This window comes from Durotheca rogersii (genome assembly GCF_024521655.1).
Source record: "Durotheca rogersii strain YMJ 92031201 chromosome Unknown GGS23scaffold_2, whole genome shotgun sequence".
Classification (NCBI taxonomy): Eukaryota; Fungi; Ascomycota; class Sordariomycetes; order Xylariales; family Xylariaceae; genus Durotheca; species Durotheca rogersii.
Window position 1 is genome coordinate 859,451 of NW_026251233.1, and position 18,757 is coordinate 878,207.

The 18,757-nt window shown below is 58.0% G+C and overlaps 4 protein-coding genes across 4 annotated transcripts; 2 read left to right on the top strand and 2 right to left on the bottom strand.

Moving 5' to 3' along the window:
• Window positions 1-3,510: 3,510 nt before the first annotated feature.
• GGS23DRAFT_602468 (uncharacterized protein) lies at window positions 3,511-4,617 on the top strand (the record flags this gene model as incomplete). The annotated part of the gene is made up of 1 exon (XM_051519325.1): window positions 3,511-4,617. The coding sequence occupies one exon, from the start codon at window positions 3,511-3,513 to the stop codon at window positions 4,615-4,617; it is 1,107 nt and encodes a 368-aa protein (XP_051376027.1).
• Window positions 4,618-4,862: 245 nt separating this feature from the next.
• On the bottom strand, window positions 4,863-5,631 carry GGS23DRAFT_612448 (uncharacterized protein; the record flags this gene model as incomplete). Its single annotated transcript, XM_051520490.1, has 2 exons — window positions 4,863-5,137; window positions 5,361-5,631. Coding segments are annotated over 2 exons (546 nt in total), but the record flags the coding sequence as incomplete, so codon positions are not given.
• A 3,999-nt stretch (window positions 5,632-9,630) lies between these two features.
• On the bottom strand, window positions 9,631-10,463 carry GGS23DRAFT_170940 (uncharacterized protein). Its single transcript, XM_051511553.1, has one exon. The coding sequence runs from the start codon at window positions 10,345-10,347 to the stop codon at window positions 9,856-9,858; it is 492 nt and encodes a 163-aa protein (XP_051376029.1). The 5' UTR covers window positions 10,348-10,463; the 3' UTR covers window positions 9,631-9,855.
• Window positions 10,464-14,734: 4,271 nt separating this feature from the next.
• GGS23DRAFT_547809 (uncharacterized protein) lies at window positions 14,735-16,853 on the top strand. The gene has a single exon (XM_051515113.1). The coding sequence runs from the start codon at window positions 14,986-14,988 to the stop codon at window positions 16,129-16,131; it is 1,146 nt and encodes a 381-aa protein (XP_051376030.1). The 5' UTR covers window positions 14,735-14,985; the 3' UTR covers window positions 16,132-16,853.
• Window positions 16,854-18,757: the final 1,904 nt, after the last annotated feature.

Sequence of the window (18,757 nt, forward strand, 5' to 3'; positions counted from 1 at the left end):
GAATGTCAGTAAACTGCGATCAGCAAGACCTAGTCAAGTCTCTAAACTGGACCTAACCCTCATCTATTTCGAGGCGTACGTCTTCAACGTTCACTGGTTGAAACTGAACCTTCCTTACCGTTCCACCTTTGCAGGTGTCAACTAGCTTTCTTTCCAACTCCCACGACTCACCGCATCTTCAGAAGAACATATCTCTCGTCGACATATGGCTTGTTTCGCATCGACGTTAACAGCAGACAGTTTGCCAACTTCAGCAATGATCAAGTTTTACCCTGTTCGGGCGAGGTCGTCTGACCTTATTGACTCATCAACAGCTATTGATCTAGCAACACCATCCGAGGCTCCGACTACTAGATCAACTTGTCTGTTTCCGACCTCTCGACGTGTGGAACATCTACTAGTTACTAACAACGATCGAAGGAAGATGCCCTGCAGTGGCTCAACAAAGCAGGGGTTAAACTGGGGCCTTTAGTGTCTGACGGGCTCTGGCTCAAAACCGCATATGGACTGCACACCAATCGTGAACTGGCGGAAACATCTGTCATAGATATGTTTATTATCGACCTCTACCAGCATCGTGTGAGATTGCGACCAGGAACAGCCCCTCGGAACAAGTCCAGACGAAAGAGTTGGCCCCACCTCAAAAGTACCGGCTAGATCGTCTTATCGAAGAAGGCGTCAGAGCCGGCCAGTTTGAGTCAAACCAAGAAAGCCAACGGGCGCTTGTCCGGCTGGGCTGCCCAACCTGTATTAGTTCCGGGGGATAAAGCCTCCCCGGATCCTGATCCCTAGGCTGAGTCTCGGCTCACCTTTAATTACAGCCAGGTTGAAGAAGAGATTCCGGGAACCAACGTCACCTTGCTGGAGGACGTCCATAATCAGTTTGTCTCACCCTGGTAAAACAGTCCATTCTTCGGGCAATGGTTTTCCCACCCCGAAACAGAGAGGATACTTTTAAGAACGGGATACTTGTCAGTGAGCTGCTGCCGATGGCTCACAGTCAAACGACATCATCCCCCCGGCAGCCGCCCAACTGAACTCCCAACTTATTACGTGCCTAGCGCTGAGATAGGAAGTTTAATCAATAACTACGTTTTGGAGCCCATCCTATATGTATAGGTAGATAGGTGTAGGTTAGGAGGGAAGTAGGGGAGGCGGAGGTCGCCGAATTGCCCATGTAGGGTCCAGCATACGTACATACCTACTTGCACTCTTCCCTCTTTCCCCTTGGCTGGCTGTCCGTCCGGGCCGGGCATTTGTCGGCCTGCCTGTGGGCAGCGGAGAAATGGAGCGGGGGAGGGGGGGGTTAGGGTAGGATTGGGGGGGGGGGGGGTTAGAGAATAGATAGATGAGGGAGAGGACTGTCGCGCCTGGTCGAGGTAGCTAGCATGATGGTATCTATACCTATCCGCATCTATATCTATGTCTACCTATATATCACAGGTGTCTTGGTTCGAGTCAGGGCAGAGGAGGGCGGCAGATGTCTAGACATGCATATTCAGTGGCGGACGACTTGGTCTTCTCGTCTACCGAGCCTGAGTTAAGTCGAGTGCCACTATTGCAGAGCCACTATTGCAGAGTTTCCCGTCAGAGCCGAATTATCTATGTACTTCGATGTAGGTAGATGCATACTGGAGCGGCCGGGCTAGGCCTAAGCGAAGGACAAGCCCGACAGGAACCAATATTGCCACGCCACTGCGCCACCGCGCCGACTTGCTGCCGCTTTCGAGGCGGGAGCTGCCGCTGGAACCGGGACAAGCGCCCAAGGGGAGAGAGGCAGGTGGACGGATATCACGGTATTTTGCACGGCTTTACGTGGTTAACCAGGGACGCGGCTGTTACGCTACGCCTACCCCAGCCCGAGGGTGAGGATAGACACTAATACTTTATTATACAGGCGGAGTGTGGAGTCTCAGCGTGGGTTGTCTCCGACGGTGGCGCTGAGGTGCGAGCGAGGTCTGGGCAGGGAGCGAGGAGGACACGGGGAATACGAGGCGGACAAGGCAGGACAGTAAGACAGTAAAAGTGGTTAGCACTCTTATTCATGTTTACCTGCCTATACCTAGGTATATACCGATAGACAGCCGACTAGTATGGGGCTATTCGACGAAGAGAGGAATCGTTCGCGGATAGCAAAGTCACCTTCTCATCTTAACATCACCTACACACCTATTACATAGGTACGCAGAGATACGAGAGATCTGTTAGATAGACCCATGTACACAGCACACCCCTATGCACACACCACACACACACATACCGCGGTTAAGCATCCGTCTATCTGGCTGAGATGTGAGACATCAATAAACATCTCCGGTAATTTCCTTTGCATTACCTACTAGCCACCTTGTTTATTTATTTTATTTTATTTCCCACCACCTTTCTTTTTTCGGCCTACACGTACTGTCCTCCTCGTCAAGCCCCTGCCCCTATCTTCTCGACGCCTCTTACGCCCGTTTTGGTCTCGCCGCTGCCCACGATCGAACAGACCCGAGAGCGGGGGGAGACCCCGCCTAGAGTACGTCCTGGGTGATGGCACTGCCGACGCGTCAATGGCCGCGGACGAGATGAGTTGGCTGAGGTGCCGCCTCTTAGCGCGCATCGCTACGTCTGCAATGGAGAGCGTGTGGGCTTTTATTTCCTGGCTCGCACCCGCGCCTCACACACGTCTTTTGTCGCGTATCGACCGACTGCTGCCCAGGACGGACATCCACCCTCTCGGTCCGGCAGATCGTCGATCGTGCTTATGCCGCCACCAGCCTAGCCACCAGCAGCACTTGTCCCCGAGTATTGTCGCCGACCCACCCAGGTGGACGGTTCGCCCGGGGGGGCCGGGCCAAGGGCGCTTTTCAGCCCCGATGCTGCCTGTCATCGTGCTGCTCTGTGTCCACCATTAACCTGGAGAAAAGGGGGGGCCTGGGCGGTTCGATAAAGCCCCTGCGTCCGAACAGGAAGTGCCTGCTGGGCGTGAATCCGTCGTATTGATAGGCCTCTCTCGTCCGGGTGGTACCGCTGCGCCGGCAGCGATGGGCGACAGGACCTGTCGATCAGAATACGCGCGAGCCGCTAGTCTCAGGCACCTCTCTATCATTAATCGCTAGCTGCCTCTATCTATCTTAACCTAGCAGAGAGCGAGCGGGCGAGACCTGGTCGAGTTTACTCGGGTCTCTCCTCTCTCTCGTCCCACGCTTCGTGGCTGCGGCGATGTCTCGCTCCCATTTAAAGCACCAGCCGCCACCAGATCGTAAAGTGAGATTTTGATAGGCGACGCGCAATCCCACCGTGAATATCTCGCCGGGCTTTGCTTTCTTGTCTCGCCCACAACGCGCTATTGAGGGCCACTGGATTGCGAGGTGGTGCCATGATCCGTGATATAAACCTGACCCGTGTCCCTGGGCTGGTTAGGCCCTCCGTACAGCTCGTAGGGTCAACGCCGTCACCCGGGGGTTTTTGATTGATTTTTTTTTTAGCGCTCCAGGACGTTCGTTGCTACCAGGTCCACGGCTCACGATGGGTATCCGATATCTCGTCCAGGCGTGTCTGCTCGCCTCCGTCGCCACAGCGAAGCCTATTCTTGGAAAGCTGGGATCGTTCCTCGAGACGCAGAAGCTCGCGAACCCGAACTATGGCCCGGTCCCGGGACAAGACCCCCTCTTCAGCGACTACTACGGCGTCGACGCCCCCTTCCCGGGCAACCTGAGGCACGCCGTCTTGCCGACCGCGTACGGTCCCCCCGGCGCCGACGACAGGGTCTGGCAGAACCTGCTCGCGGCCGAGTGGATCATCTTCGACTTCTACCAGACGGCCGTGCAGATGTTCAACGAGTCCTCCTTCGTCGCGGCCGGCATGCCGAAAAACACGTACAAGCGCATCCAGGAGATCCGCAACAACGAGGCCGGCCACCTGCGCCTCTTCCAGAACCAGATCTCGCCGACGTCGGTCAAGCCGGGCGCGTGCGAGCACCAGTTCCCGTTCCGGGACCCGGTCGCGTTCCTCGCGCTCGTCACCGTGCTCGAGATCTCGAGCATGGCGTTCCTGACCGGGCTCGTGCAGCAGGCGACGCTGCCGGCGTCGCAGGCCGCCATGCTCGCCATCGCCGAGACCGAGACGCGGCACGAGGTGTGGAGCCTGATCGAGATCTGGGGCGCGAACCCGTTCGGCGGGCCGGCCGACACCGTGTTCCCGTATGCGAACCAGGTGCTCGACACGACGAACGCGTTCATCGTGCCGGGGAGCTGCCCGCCGCAGAACCCGGTGTACCCGGCGCCGCGGCAGGGGCTGCCAGCGCTCAGCGCGGCCAAGGGCACCGCGTCGCTGACGCCCGGGTCGACCATCGACCTCAGCTTTCCCGACCCGCGCAACCAGCCCGTCTTCGCGCCCGGCACGCAGTACTACGCCGTATTCTTCCACGCGCTCGCCCACGTCAGCGTCCCCGTCGACACCCGCCGATGGCCCGCCCGCCCCGTCCGCGTCACCATCCCCGCCCAGTTCGAGACCCGCGGCGTCATCGTCGCCGTCCTCGCCGACGCCCCCGGGGCCCCCACCCCCGACTCCGTCGTCGCCGGCCCCGGCATCATCCTCGAGCAGCCCGTCGAGCTCGCCACTAAGCTGCTCTGAAGCGCCCGCGCTAGCTAGGTACAGCAGGGGTTCGGGGCCACGCTCCCTCCCCCGTGCGACTTCGTCGTCGCGCTCATACTTCTGCCACATACACACAGAACATCCTAGAGCCATGGGGACGGGCCCAGCCGTTTCATCGCTGCGCCGCACCATGCTCCGCTGGACACTCTATTGGCTTCACTGTACATAGTTGCTTCACATGTAAACCTCGGTTGTGTATTAATCTACCTGTTCCTCAACCCTCTGGTGACCATCATCCATCCGTCGAATCTAACTACACATTCCCCGCATCGTCTGCCGCGGCCGGCTCTGTCGCCGTGACGTAAGGTATGCGTAGTCATTGCCCACCCCGCGCTGCACCTCTCCACCTGTTCATGCCCGAGACTCGGCAGCCCGCGTCGTCTCCTAGACCGATTGCCGCGGCGGCGCCGGCACACTGTTAGCAGCAGCCGTGTCGGGCGTGCGACGGGGAGATCCGGCGTGCTCGCTCTCGCCCTCGCCCTCGCCCTCTCGCCCGCGACTTGATGTGATGCAGTGACGTGATAGATCGCGTAACGTGTTCGCCGGCGAAGGACGGGAGGCGCGGACACATATAGGTAGACGAAGACGGAACGTGTCTGTGTGCAAGGGGGGGTGGAGGGGAGGGGGTGCGCAGCTCGGAAGGGGTAAGCGTGCGCGAGGCAGGAGGAGGAGGAGGGGGAAGAAGAAGAGGACGGGCGCTGCCGGAGTCGACCTTACCGCACATGATCTTCCACAGCTGGGAGCAGATGGAGGCCGAGGGCGCGTCGTCGGTGACGCAGTTCGTCGCCGCGGACGCGGTGAAGCACCTGGAGTAGGAGCTCTCGGGCGCGCCGGGGGGGCAGGAGACGGCGATGGTTCCCAGGGCCTCGAGGGCCGGCGGCGCCGTGGTGGGATAATACGGGGTCGGGGTCGAGGTGGGGCCGGCTGGGACGGCGACCGTGCTTGCGGCCGCGAGGCCGATGAGCAGGGGCAGGCCGGGCACGGCGCAATGCATGGTTTCGGCGGGGGCCAGCGTGTTGCGGCTGCGCGGAGCTCTGGCGGGGTTCGGGTCTGGCGCGTAGGATTCTCGTGCTCGTGCGGACGCGGGAGGAGACCTGGTGGTGGCTTGGTAGTGTCGGGCGCGCTCGTTGGGGTCGGGGGAGGAGACGCGGGCTAGATATATAGGTAGGTAGGTATGCGGTGCCGGCTGGAGGGAGAGTAGGTAGGTAGGAGGCCGTACGGTAGTGGCCTAGTGCTCTGTCGAGATCGACGCCGCGGAGGTTACTATTGAGTAGCGGTGACGAAGAGAGTTTGCGCCTCGCATCACCTCGGGCGCTCCCATTACCTGGACTTCGCGGCCAGATACTCTCAAGATGCCGTCACCGAGCTTGCTCGCTGCACACCGGACAGTCTGCAGCCGGGGGGGGGGGGGGGGTTCGCCGCATAGGGCCGCGTGCATGAAGCGCTCGTTTCGCCTGGTGTGGCAGACTCCGTATCCTGGAAGCCATTCCCAGGCCTCGTCGCGAGGCGAGGTGGTTGCGTCCCCATGTGCGACGTCTTACTGACAGGAAACGACGTCGTGAGAAGCCGCAGACGAACCCCATACCAGACGACGTGGCACATGATGCCCCCCTTGGCTACGTCGATCGCTGGACGCTGCCTCGATGTTCCCTGGATGGGAACTCGTGAAGACGCTTGATGGCTGCTGCATTAGCCTCTCACGGTTTCCCGTATTACCTCCCATCGAGACGAGAGACTGACGTCGCATCGACGGCCACACCACGCTTCCGAGTTTGTAAGTGTTGTTGCCTCTACGAGGTGTATATAATGGCTGTTAGCGGTGATCATCTATGTTACATGGCTGCGTCTACTCACATATACGGGCTGGGTGTTATACTCGTGCAACGGTAACCATGATAACTACTAATCGCTCGTTCTGAGAAGAAGGATATACATGTTGTATGACGACCCTTCGTGCTTTCTGGTTTCAGTTGGACATTTTTTATTTATTTATTTAACTACAAGTGGGAGGGGAAGGTATCGCTGAGATCGGAGAGCTTAGTCCAAGACGGGTAAGCAGTTGATCATATTAGATTCGGTGGTTGATAGTTTGATGACTTGACTGGACGAATGATGAGACTAAAACCAAATGTTGAAGAGCAGTTAAGAGACATGGTTAGGTATACCGTTACTAAGCGTTGGAAGTCTACCTGAGTTCTCTTTATAGGGAAAAGCTGAGGTTATTCTAGTTGGTCACTCTTGATAGGGTAGATATAGGTGTGTGGAGTGTAGTTTATTAGGTTTACTCCCAGGAAGTTAAGACTCTCACGATAGGAACTCAAGATAACCTAGGTAGTCTCTAATTCGCCTCTGGGTAGCTACGAGAAAGGGGTTCAGCTGAGCTGGTTGGTCCCTTGACTCCGTATCGTGTCTCATTTCTCGTAGGCGACAACCGGGATGCTTATAAAAAAACGATGTCAATCAACCAAGAGGTAATATTATACTACTGCCGGGCCCGCATCTACCTATGCCTCTGACACTACGTCTCGCAATACTTACGTGCGCGATAGCCTATGCAATGTTCTAGTGGGCGTTGTTTTACGAGACAGGGTTCACAGCCACTTCGATGGCAATCTATATTAGCAACTCGTTTGCCGTGCCAACTGAGCGAGGTCGTTGTGGAGAAGAGGGTTGATGAACCAATTTGGTATCTGATATTAGCCATCGACGCCTGTCCCCATACCTGGTGGGGGAATAGACAGCATTCGGCAGATCAAGACCGTTGTATCTCTGCCGTGGTCTCAAAGACTCCAAATCTGTGTGCTAGAAATGCAGCTGGGGACATTGAACCGAAGGCGGCCTCCTACAACGTCCATCGTGCTCTCTGCCCACGTTTGAGGAACGGGAAACGCTTCGGCCATGATACGATCGCGTATAGCCAACACGTACGAGACTAGGAAAGACCAGAGGCGAAGCAGCCTCACCTGAAGCGATTCACTTGTGCCTAGTAGCAACAGTAGGACGAGAAACCAATATAGCATCGACAGCAAGAGTAGGATCTATCGTGAGCATTACGATAGTGGAGGCAGTGGTGTTTCTCAAGTAGCAAGGCACACTTCACCTGAGGGAGGGAGTATCGACCAGGAGGCGTACTCGGGCCATCGCCAATATTAAAAGGGAGAAATGATAGGCCCGAACAATTTTATTCCGCTTATTCGTGGGCGGGCGGTGTGAATACGACGGCTTCCTCCCTCCTGATCTTCCGGTGAAAGCCCCAAGCTAGGCCGCGCACACGAAAGGGCAGAAGAGCGAGAGTTTCAATTGCCCGACCCCGGGCAGGCTAGTCGAACGGTTCTGGAAGGTATCCCTGGTGTCGGAAACGCCATTTAATTAATAAGGAAGGGGGGGCGTGGAATGGACCGCGGCGGAATACTACAGAGACCCTGCTGCGCGGCCGTGTAGAGTAGAGTAGGGCAGAGCAGAGCGACGGGGAGGAAGGGCAGGGCCCGACGCTGCTTGTTTCAAAGAAAGAGAGAGAAACGGGCACGCCGCACGTTTTTATCGCGTTCTCCCCTCTGGCCACCTGCTCTCCGCGCGTGGGAAGAAACAAGAAGAAACAAATCCTTCGTCCTGCGCGAAGGATCTCGAACAACCCCCTCGAACCCCCCCCCCTCGACTCCCAGTCAGCCTCTGCCTCTTTTCCTCACCCCCTCTCTCTCCGCATTGAAACAAAGCGACGGTACCGGGAGGACGGGCGCAGCCACAACATCGCATGAACAACCGGCACTTTGCTAGGCCCAAACCCATCCTTCTTCTCGCAGCTCTCCTTCTCGCGCCTGCTGTGCTCTGCGCGGGGACGAGCGTTATCAATTCGTTTTCCCGCACCCACGCCCCCCTCTCGTCCCGCCCCTCGCACGACTGACATGGGGGAGACGTCGGCGCGCGCAGGCGTTCTAAATCCAGGCCGCGGGGGCGCCGTCGCAGGACACCCACCTGAGGCGGCGATGCCTCTCTTCTGCCGACGAGCCTAGGCCGTCGGCAATGGGCATAGGTATGGCATTTCGGCTTGGGGGGCTCTTGTTCGCAGGAGAGCCAAGACGAATAGGTGCTGAGGGTTTGGCTAGGCAGCGAGCAAAGCACGAATGTAGGCAGATGTGCTCCAGGAGACAGTGCAGGATGCGTGCGCGGATAGGCCGCGAGAACTTCCCGCCGCCGGCTACGTGGCTGCTCGTCGTGGGCCTCGCTTCGGGAGTCCGGCAGGACGGACGCCTGCCTGCCTGCCTGCCTGTCAGCTTGCTAGTCTTCGACATAGACTCCGCCATCCCTAATTTATTCCTCGCGTGCACGCACACATGTCGGCTCTCCAAGCCGGCTCTGCTGGGGTAGCCACGATGTCTTTTTTACTAACATCATCACTTTTCTCAATACTTTTTGGATCCCGTGAGCGTGGGGTAGCTGGGCATACTCTACCTATACCTAGCTCTACACGTACGCGCGTGCGTGCATCTGTAAGCCAAGGTGCCTGGTAGACTGCTAGAGATAGAGTAAGCGCCGCCTCGGCCGTCTCCGTCATAGAAGACCCTTTCCCCTTTTCTTACCCCTTTGGGATTGAGCCTATCCGTTTCGAAGGGGAGGGAGGGCCGAACTTACTACCAATCAGCTCCCGCGTCCGTTGACCGTCTGTAGGGAGATCCGATTGTGCGGCTGAGAGTGCTGAGCCGTGCAGCAACGTGCCCTGCTGACGCCCCGTACGCGCATAGATACGCACTCGGGTGGGAGGTACCCTCATATGGGTAGAGGGATAGATAGATGAGCTCGTATGGGGTCGGCCTTGGGCGAGCACGGGTGTCCCGATTCCAGCACCCACCTTCCTGCCAGCACCTGTCGCGGAAGCCCGACGCGACAATACCGGGTGAGTTCGTAGTAAGCAGTGGCGGGAGGCTCCTCGCACGGATACTAGGTATATGAAAAATCAGTAGTGGCGATGGCACGTATGCCCCCCAGCAGCAGCAACACAAGCCGTGGCACAAGTAGCAGCAGCAGTGGCACCGGTAGCAGCGATAGTGTTACTGCTACCCAGGTGCGCGTTTTGTTTCCTCACCACACTCGATCTCATGGGGGAGGGGAGAACAGGGGAGGAGGGCGAGCGGTGTTGCGCTCTAAGGAGTCGAAACAACACGTGCTGCAGGGGGGGGACGAGGTAGAGAGAAGGAGAGCCAGAACTGGCTCGCTGATCGTCTATGCGTATACTAATACTGCCGACGCAGTAGGAAGCTCGATAGCTCGACTAGGTCTTGGCGGCGCCGAACGGACCTGCCTAGACCCTCGCGACCGTTCCCGTCTGTCATTTCTGCTCGCTGGAAGCCGGGAGCTCCCAGGTCTACCGTAGCAGTCGAGGATGGCTGGCATGCTACGACCATGTGCTAAAAGCCAGGGGAGAGATATTTTTAAGACAGCATGCGTGCACCCGTGGTAGACGATGGAGCGCCTGTTGTCCGGGTCGAGATCGTCGAGATCGAGGGGATACCGCGCTATCTGCGCACAACATGGGAAGGGGGGAAACGATGTTTCGCGTGCTCGGGTGGCTCGCAGGAGGAGAGAGAGTGAGAATGCCAATTTTGGAGACGGTCGGCAGCAGAGACGCGCGTATCGGGATACCGCCGAAGCGTATAAAGGTCTGCACCTAAGCCCGGCTCTTAAAAGGGGGCTGCGGCAGGCTATCGACGCCATCGTAACGGGTGGCGGACAGCATGTCTTAGTGACGGGTAAGATCTGTCGCGATCATACCACTGCTTAGAAATGTCTCAGGACCCAGAACGAAGGCTACTCGCTCTTGTGCGACAGGATCCGTAGCACCTTCACCGGATTGTGTGTGCGGGTACACCTAGGGTTCGGGTTGTTGAGAGGGTTGCCCGACTGACTCCGTCCACCACCGCGCGACCAAGAGAGTAGCTGGTAGCTACCTAACCTAGTTGAAGATACCTACTCGAGCAGCGGGCTGGGAGGCGGAGAGGAGGTAGGTAAGCTGCCAGCGCCAAGTCGGGTGAGCTTCTTATCGAAGCTTCAGGTGGTGGATGGCGTCGAGACGGATAGCTTATCGTAGGTGATACCTATAGGCTATAGTACTGCTAGTAGTAGGTAGCATCGTGCCGAGATGCATTTTTAGAAATTTGGCGATCGGGGATAAGGTTGTGGGGATGCAAGGCTAGGCCGAGGAGGGACTAGCGTGCCCTATTGGGAAAGCGATTCGAGCTGGGCGCGACGCGATTGGCTGCTAGGCGCGACGTAAACCCTGAGGGGGGTCCACAGAGTGACGCCATACCTACCTCTACCTGTCAAAAACGGACACGAACGCGAGGGTACGTACCGGGCAGTACCTGGCCGTCAGGCGTGTGAAGGCGTGCCTACGGGTTCCGCATTGATTAGGTACTTCGCACAATGGGACGACGCCTTTTTTATTCTTAGAAATTTAAGATTGTAAGGTAGAAGTTCTGACTGCTATCATCGCTATACGATGGCGATGGATGGGGAGTGGAAAAAAAATTGGTGTGTATGGTACGACGAGAACCCCGCCAGATGCAAGCCCCCGATCGTGTCAATTGTTCACAACAGACGAAGCTGCAGATCATAGGCTGCAACAAGGAGAAGGAAAAAACGTGACGTGCACGATTTCAGGCTATGTGTCGATAGGTCACGTCGAGTCCGGCATTGAACCGACCGAAAAGGAGAAACGCTTATCGTCGAGGATGCCGCAGCGGCCGAGAAACAAACGTGCTCGAACGCGGGGCGGATTGGCCGTGCGCTGGGACGATCGACGATCAGAAACGTGTCGCCCAACGGCGTAGCGTAGGGAGAGAAGAGCGTCAAGGTCAGATCAGGCCCAGGGCCAGGCGTGGTAGGCATGGGCAGACGAGGGCGCCGACGCTAACGGGCGTGACGTTGTTTCATCATGGCATCGAGGGTTGAGAGGCTGCGCGCTATTCGTCTTCAGTCGGGGCATCGCGTTTGAAACCTCCCGGCTGACTAGGGCCGGGATCGAGTACGTAGGTACTATTAAACGTATGGCACCCGTCAGCGTGTAAAGACACCAGATGCGATGGCTATCCCGTCCGAATCGAGCAGGTACCCAGGTCAAGGCCCGGCGCAGAGCATTTAGCTGCATTACGTCGATCGAGCACGTAGATAAGGTAGGTAGTAAATTTACTGACGACGACGGCCCCATACACCGGAAGTAGTCGCCCTGGCGGCGGCGGCGGAGTGCGCGCCGACCCAGCTCCGCGCCGGTGCAGGCGAGTCACGACGGCGGCGGGGAAAGAGGATGGTATAGGGTTCGGGTCGGTGATGTGGCAAGAGGTTATTCCTCAAACCCCCATCTTCTCGTGCGATGCTGAAGGCAACCCTAACGCAGGTAACGACATGAAGGGCATGTGGTGTATGGAGCGCAACTTGGGACGAATGGCCCCCTCCACCCCCCCCTAGTGCAGTCGCCAAGCTGGTGAAGTCGACGATGGCAGACCAATCGCTTCTGCGAGGGCCGCTATCACGACCCGGTGGCTTGCAGAGGCCAGAGTCCAACTCTCGTCGAGACGCCCCCGGCTATTCCATTCGGTACGTGGATACCTATTGCACCCCGAATACCTACGTAGGTACGCAGACACCGCTTCGTGCCTATAGAGGAATACAGGACTCTATAGTAGAGGTATAGGATAGAGGCAGAGGGATCGACGACCAGGTTTGGGGCGTAGTCGCTATATAATATAGGAGGCACCACTCTCTGCTGGCGCGAGACTGATGTTTCCCGGTAGGGCAGGCAGCTTTCGCGCTGGGGTGTTTTACATATACAGGTGCCTCGTATACCCAGCGACTCCGTTTGGCGGCCCCGTATTATAGCGCAGTACCGCCCAGCACAAGGGGGGGTACCTATCAGCAAACCCTCAGCAAACCGCAAGGCCGAGTTCGCCCGCTATACCGGTGGCGTCGGTAGCAGGCACAGGTACATTCCGACGCCTGTGCCTTGGCGCGCGTAGTGGGGTCCAGGGGGCTTTAGTGTCTGTGTTGGCGGCTTGTCCGGGCAGATGGTCGGTGACGTTTAGTAGGAAAAGACACCTGCCTTAGGTACCTACCTCACAGCACGGGTGCTAAGACTAAAATATCTAACCCAATTCAGGCTACTTCTTCCCCCTGCCTCTCCCTACCTGACGAAAACACCAACATCAGGTACAGCCCGCACTATGTATAATACACAATGTCGAAACAAACACCACCCCGAACCCAGCCTCACTCGTACCGTGCAATGCCGAAGTACCTAATCATCTAATACTACGTTGGGTGGTAGGCATCCATCTTACGTTCGGCTACTTGCGCCTACGCCTGCGCCGTGCAAGCAACAGATGACCTGCTTACCGCCGATCATCGTTGACGGCTGCCGTCCGCCGCCATCGCCACATGCACACTAACTGGCAGCACGCTCACTGAACGAACGAGCGAGCCTATCCTGGGGTAGGGGCTGTTCCTCTCACCTCTGTCCCTCAGCTGTGGCCTCGAGCTGGGCTCACCGCGGAGGCCGAGGGCCTTATTCTTCTTACCTCCGGCCGGCCCCATCGTCGTACGTGGTGAAAGGATTCTGGATGGACGAAGATTCCGTCGGTCCTGGGCCGATCATGCTCTCGAACGGGAAACGTGGATGCACGCGTTGGCCAAGCAAGCTCCACCGCCGTGCTTGGTCAGGCAGACGATCTTGTCTACGTCGAACGTCGACCCTCCGTATCCCCGTGGTGTGGCAGAATGGACCAAGAGGCGTCGAGGCGCTCCTGGCCTCGAACCCGGAACGAGCTCTCTTCCTGAACCCGAGGGGCGTTGGTGATGATTTCTAAGGTAGGTAACACGTTGGTGGGTGAAGAATCAAAAAATAGCGTCGCTTTCCCGCCCCCTTCTCTCTTGTATTCTTAGCCCTCGGCGAGGCAAGTGATGTGATGTGAGAATAGCGAGAAATTGTGGTGGCTATGGTCCTCCATGCGTACCAGTCATCTGGCATGCTGGCGCGGCCCAACCACCGTCCGAATACCTACATATAACCCAGCTCATGGCCCGTTCTCGGCCGGTTCGCTACTGGAGCTCGATTCCACCCCGTTCTTGGGGTATGCGATGGTTCGTTCACTGGCGGCATCGGTCCACGATAATTCGTAGCCGTCTTCTCCCCAACCCACCTCGCTCGTTCGGTAAAAGTGGTGCATCCCACATTTCCTACCAACCCAGCTTCTCTCGACTTCTGGTCTCGTCCAGATTGCAAGGCCTGGTCACGGCATCAGGCACTGCAATAGCTTGACGGTACTGTCGAAGCATCTAATAATAATCGTCGCCTAGCTCATCACCGACGCCTACCCTACCTACCCACCCACCTCGACCAGTGTCTTATTAGAGCAAAGCCGCTGCGCTGCTCGAAATTCCCATGTTCACTTTGAAACCGCGTATATTGGGCTACTGACCACCGCGCTGGCTACGAGAGAATCCTGTCCAGGGGCCATTTCGGTCGACGAGCTGTTCCCCCAGCTGCCGGATCTCGTAGATTATCTATCGATCGAATCGCTTCATTCCTGCAATTACACTCGCCCCTCCCCTACCCTCAATCCTCTTCGACTTGACCGATTTCATATTGCACCGACCCCTGCGCTCTCTTGGGCCCACCCCTCCCCCTGGCGCAACGAAGAAAGAGAGAGAAGAGAACGAACTGGGGGGGCCATCTAGTGCCTACACTTTACCCCATCTCGGCGGCCCCTACTAGGTATGTCTAGGTACACCCTCTTATCCCTGAGGGCCTAGGAGTCGTTGCAACACCTGCTAAGACTTGAGAAGGTCGTGTTGCAGTGTTCCAGATTTCCAGGTTCAGGGGACTCTTCCCCCTGGCCCCTGTCCTACGAGGTACGTAACTACTTACGTTCTGGTCTCCATTCGTTTATGCATCCCGGTCTCTCCCTTCATCCTCCTCCCCACCACTACCACTTACACGCAGAAACTCGCACAGTCGAGAACATTGCCCGTACCCATCCATCTCTATCTACCTCTCGCATATCTACATATGTCACCCGCTGCCCAACTTCTTTCTGCTTCTCCTCGCGAAGTTGCTCTTCACACCTCAAACCCACTCGACCCACGCGGTTCTTCTCTCCCCCCCCCCCCCCCCCCTCCCAGCTACGTTCTAAAACATCGAAGAGCTGGACTCAGCTTACAAGTATATATATCTTTTTTTGCGGATCCAGACAGGTTCAGTCCCAGCCTCTTTACTTTCCCATCCCACACTGAGAAACCACACCGCACGCACCCAAGGATCCGACACTAGCGGGTTGCTATCCGAGAGTTACCAAGGTCACCATGTCTGCAGAACCGTCTCGCCGCTTGATGGAGCGCGGTGAGGCTCGGGAGGCCGCGATTTCGAGGATAACTAGCCAGGACGCCCACGACGAGTCGACGCACAGCTTCGCATCCTACGAGGACGACCTGCCCGAGCTGCTCGTGAACGTCGACGATGACTGCCTGATCGAGGAAGCCACGGTGATGGACGCTAAGGAGATCACGATCGAGACGCCGATCGTCCCGGAGAAGAGCGCGCTGCGCAGGGCGAGGCTCCTGCGAAACCTCACGATCGACACCACGGCCAAGCCGCGCACCGACCCCCACGACGTCTACCTCTCCTCGGAAGAGGACGCCTCGTCGTCCGCCGACGACTTTTCCGACTACGACTCCGACAGCGACGAGTCCGACGACGCCCCGGCGCGACGCAAGAGCCAGGAGGACACCGCGAGGGCGGTCTCGGTCGTGTTCGTGGGACGGCCCTGCGTCGTCGACCTGACGAGCGGCCGGCGGTCCGCCTCGCCCGTGCGGACACCGCGCGCGCGATCGTCGTCGCCCGCGCTCCGCAGCGACTCGCTCAGCAGCCGGTCGAGCCGCCCACCCCGCGAGGGCAGCCCGTTCTCGACGCAGGAGATGCCGCGCGAGAGCCCGGCCTTCCTCACGCAGGACCCGTTCGCGGGCGAGAGCTACAGCAAGCCGGAGCCGCCGTTCAAGACGACGGCGCCCGGCGGCCGCGGCGGCGGCAGCGCGGCGCACGCGCGCGCCCCGATGCTGCCGTTCCGCCGCTTCCGCGGGTCGCTGAGCCTGGCGCGCAAGCGCAGCCGGCCGAACCTCAAGGCGGCGGCCTCGCGCGACAGCCTGCTGCTGGACCCGGCGGCGTCGGCGTCGACCTCGAGCCTGCACGCGCTGAGCTCGCCGAGCCCGCCCGGGGGGGAGGAGGAGGAGGAGCCGCCGCGGCGCAAGTCGATGCACCGCCGGCCCGAGTCCGCCGTCGCCTCCGCCTTCCCCGACCTCCCCGTCACCTACCACGACATCATGGCGTCCGCGAGGCGCAACGCCGGCGCCCACCTGCTCACGAAGCGGCCCACGAGCCCCACCACCCCCAAGAGGGGCATCCTCAGCGGCCTCCACATGAACCGCCGGCGGAGCCTGCTGCTCAAGCCGTGAATTCGGAGCACGCGCACGCTCTCCAACTAGCTACTGTTATGGATTTTATCCCTTTTCTTTGCTGCTCTCTCAGTCTCCTCTTTTTTTCCCTTTCCTAGTCTCTCGCTTTCCTATCTTTTTTTATACTCTCGTTACTACTACTATTACAACTACTACCTAATTGCATGGACGGCGTTACGAGAATATGTGGAGCTCGGGTTCCGGACAGGGGGGCAGGGGCAGGGGGTGAAGAAAGAGGGAGGGGAGGGTAAGGCCACTGTCACGATTCTGTTTTTTTTCTTAGCCTCTACTTCGTCCCCTACCGCACGACTACGGATGCGAGGGGAAGCGCTTTACAGTACCAGGTTTACTGCTGGGAACGCTATATACGATTTTCCTGTACTTTTTAATCTATATTCTGGATGGTGGCCCGGGCAACATGGAGGAGGAGGTGGAGGCGGGGTAGACCAGAGAAGGGTGAAGAAGAAACGGAAGTGTGTGGTTGAGACCTTAGGAGGACGTATCTCTCCATATCTCTCTGTCTCTGTGTCTCTGCATGGCTATCTCTTCCCGATGGGGGGCGCGGAAGAGGGATTTCGAAGCAGGTAGCAAAAATAGGCTGGCGAAGAGGATCTCTTTTTTTGCATGCATGCGGGTGGTTCGAATGATGATTGATTGATCGGCGCTGCTGGCTCTACTATAGCACAAGAGGCTAGACGACGAAATGATACCACGCTACTATACTCTTTTCGCCCAATGCCACCATCCGAACGAGTGAATCTTGTGTGTAGACTCTTGGGACGAACGACCGGGCTTCAAAAATGTTATCAAAGCTAGGCTGCGAAATGTGTGTGGTTGGGACGGTTCTCGTGTTGCGCCCACCCATTATCGTCTAACGCCTTTTTGTTTCCGTCTGAACTAGGAGCAGAAGAACGTGGCCTGGGGAGTTATAGAAGTTTCATTATAGCGGCATCTCCCAGCCTGCTGGTTGGCGAGAGGAGAGGAAGTCAGACGACAGCCAATTCGACCAGACCGTCCTGATGTCGATACAATGCATTCTCAACACCACCAGTTTCAGTCCGCTTACCGCACTGCAAGCGTCTGTGGTCTGGCCGACATCGTCCGTACCGCTTCGCTTTTCGTAACCCCCTTCGAGAAGCTCCCCCTTCCCCCGAACAGAAAAAAACCCGCGTTTCTGGTTCTTTTGTTCTGTTTCTTCTCTGTTTCCCGTTTCTCCTTCGCCTCCCCGCCCCTTGCTAGGAGCGGTGAAGGCTCAGGAGCAGGGCCTCCGCGATAAACCTGACCTAGCGATAAGTCGGCTACTGCACACCCAATGCCACGGTAGAAATCTGCGTACACGGATCTGTACTGCGACCCGGCGTCCTCGCACCGCAGCAGCAGGCACAGCTTACGGATTGGCACATGCAAGGAACCAGGACCTTGACACCATCGCGGAGCGGCCTATCAGGTCTCTGCGTCACCGGCCAACCCCCCAACCTGCTCCTTTTCGGTGCGTGTCAGCCAGCAGCGCTCGCCGATTCTGTTCTAGCTGCCGGGCACTAGACTCGACGAGCTCGAGGCATCGCACCGGTGGGCAGAGGAGGCGGGCGAGCAGGCGTGATTGGAGGAGCGGCCAGGGGAATGAAAGGCGACATCTATATTGGCGTACCATCGTTGATGCGTCGTGGTGTGCAGACGACCCAGCTGGGCCAATCTAAGACTAGATCTAGACAGTGTTTTCTGTCTTTCTGTCACTTGCCTCTCTATCGCTGTCTCACGCGCCCACTCCTACTTTCTCCGTGTAAAATACAGGCAAATGTGGAGAGAGAAGATGAGGCACGCCCCCGTACACAGGTAGGCGATGTGTTACCTACCTACGCCCACCTACCCGCCCGCCCTATGCGCATATCAGGCAAATGCGCCAACGCCCGGCCGGAATGTGGCCGCCGAGACTGTTTTCAGCAGAAGAGGGAGGACAGAGAGGCGGTCGTGTGCAGCAGTCGGGCCCCTCCCCGTCGCCCGCTCGAGTACATTAAAACGAGCGTTGGCGGACGAAACCTGCCAATACATTTTCTGCGGTTACCATCATCTTGAGATTGGGTGCGCGTGGGGGGGGCGGCCTGAGGGAGGTGGAGGACGAGGGGGGGCGAGGGAGCCACGGTGATTCGACAGCGACGCGCAGGACGGCGCCCAGGAGCAAGAAGGGGGAAGAGGGGGAGTGGTGGTTGTCGGATATGGGAAACGAAAGCCCCCAGTGTCGTCCGTCCTCTCGTCTCAAAATCTGATGTCGCGGCCGGGGAATTTCACGGCGTGTGTGGGTTTGGGCGCTGGCTTGAGGCGTCGAATTCTACGTACGACTCCACACGACCACTACGACGACGACGATTGCGGCGGGTTGCCAACGTCGGTGCACCAACATCGCCCCCACCAGGCCCCCCTCCTCCCCTCCGCTCTGCGCTTTCGGATCTACGTAGGTAGGCATATCTGTTCTGGTCTGGCAAACGGGCTGCATTAGCGACGCCTATCTTGCTGTCAAAAAAAAAAAAAAAGGAACTCGACGGTTCTAGAGTTGCACCCAACGCTGCATGCGTACAGAGATGTGTGGGTGCGCGTAGGTAGGTTCTGTGCCTAGGGTATGTGCGCGCGC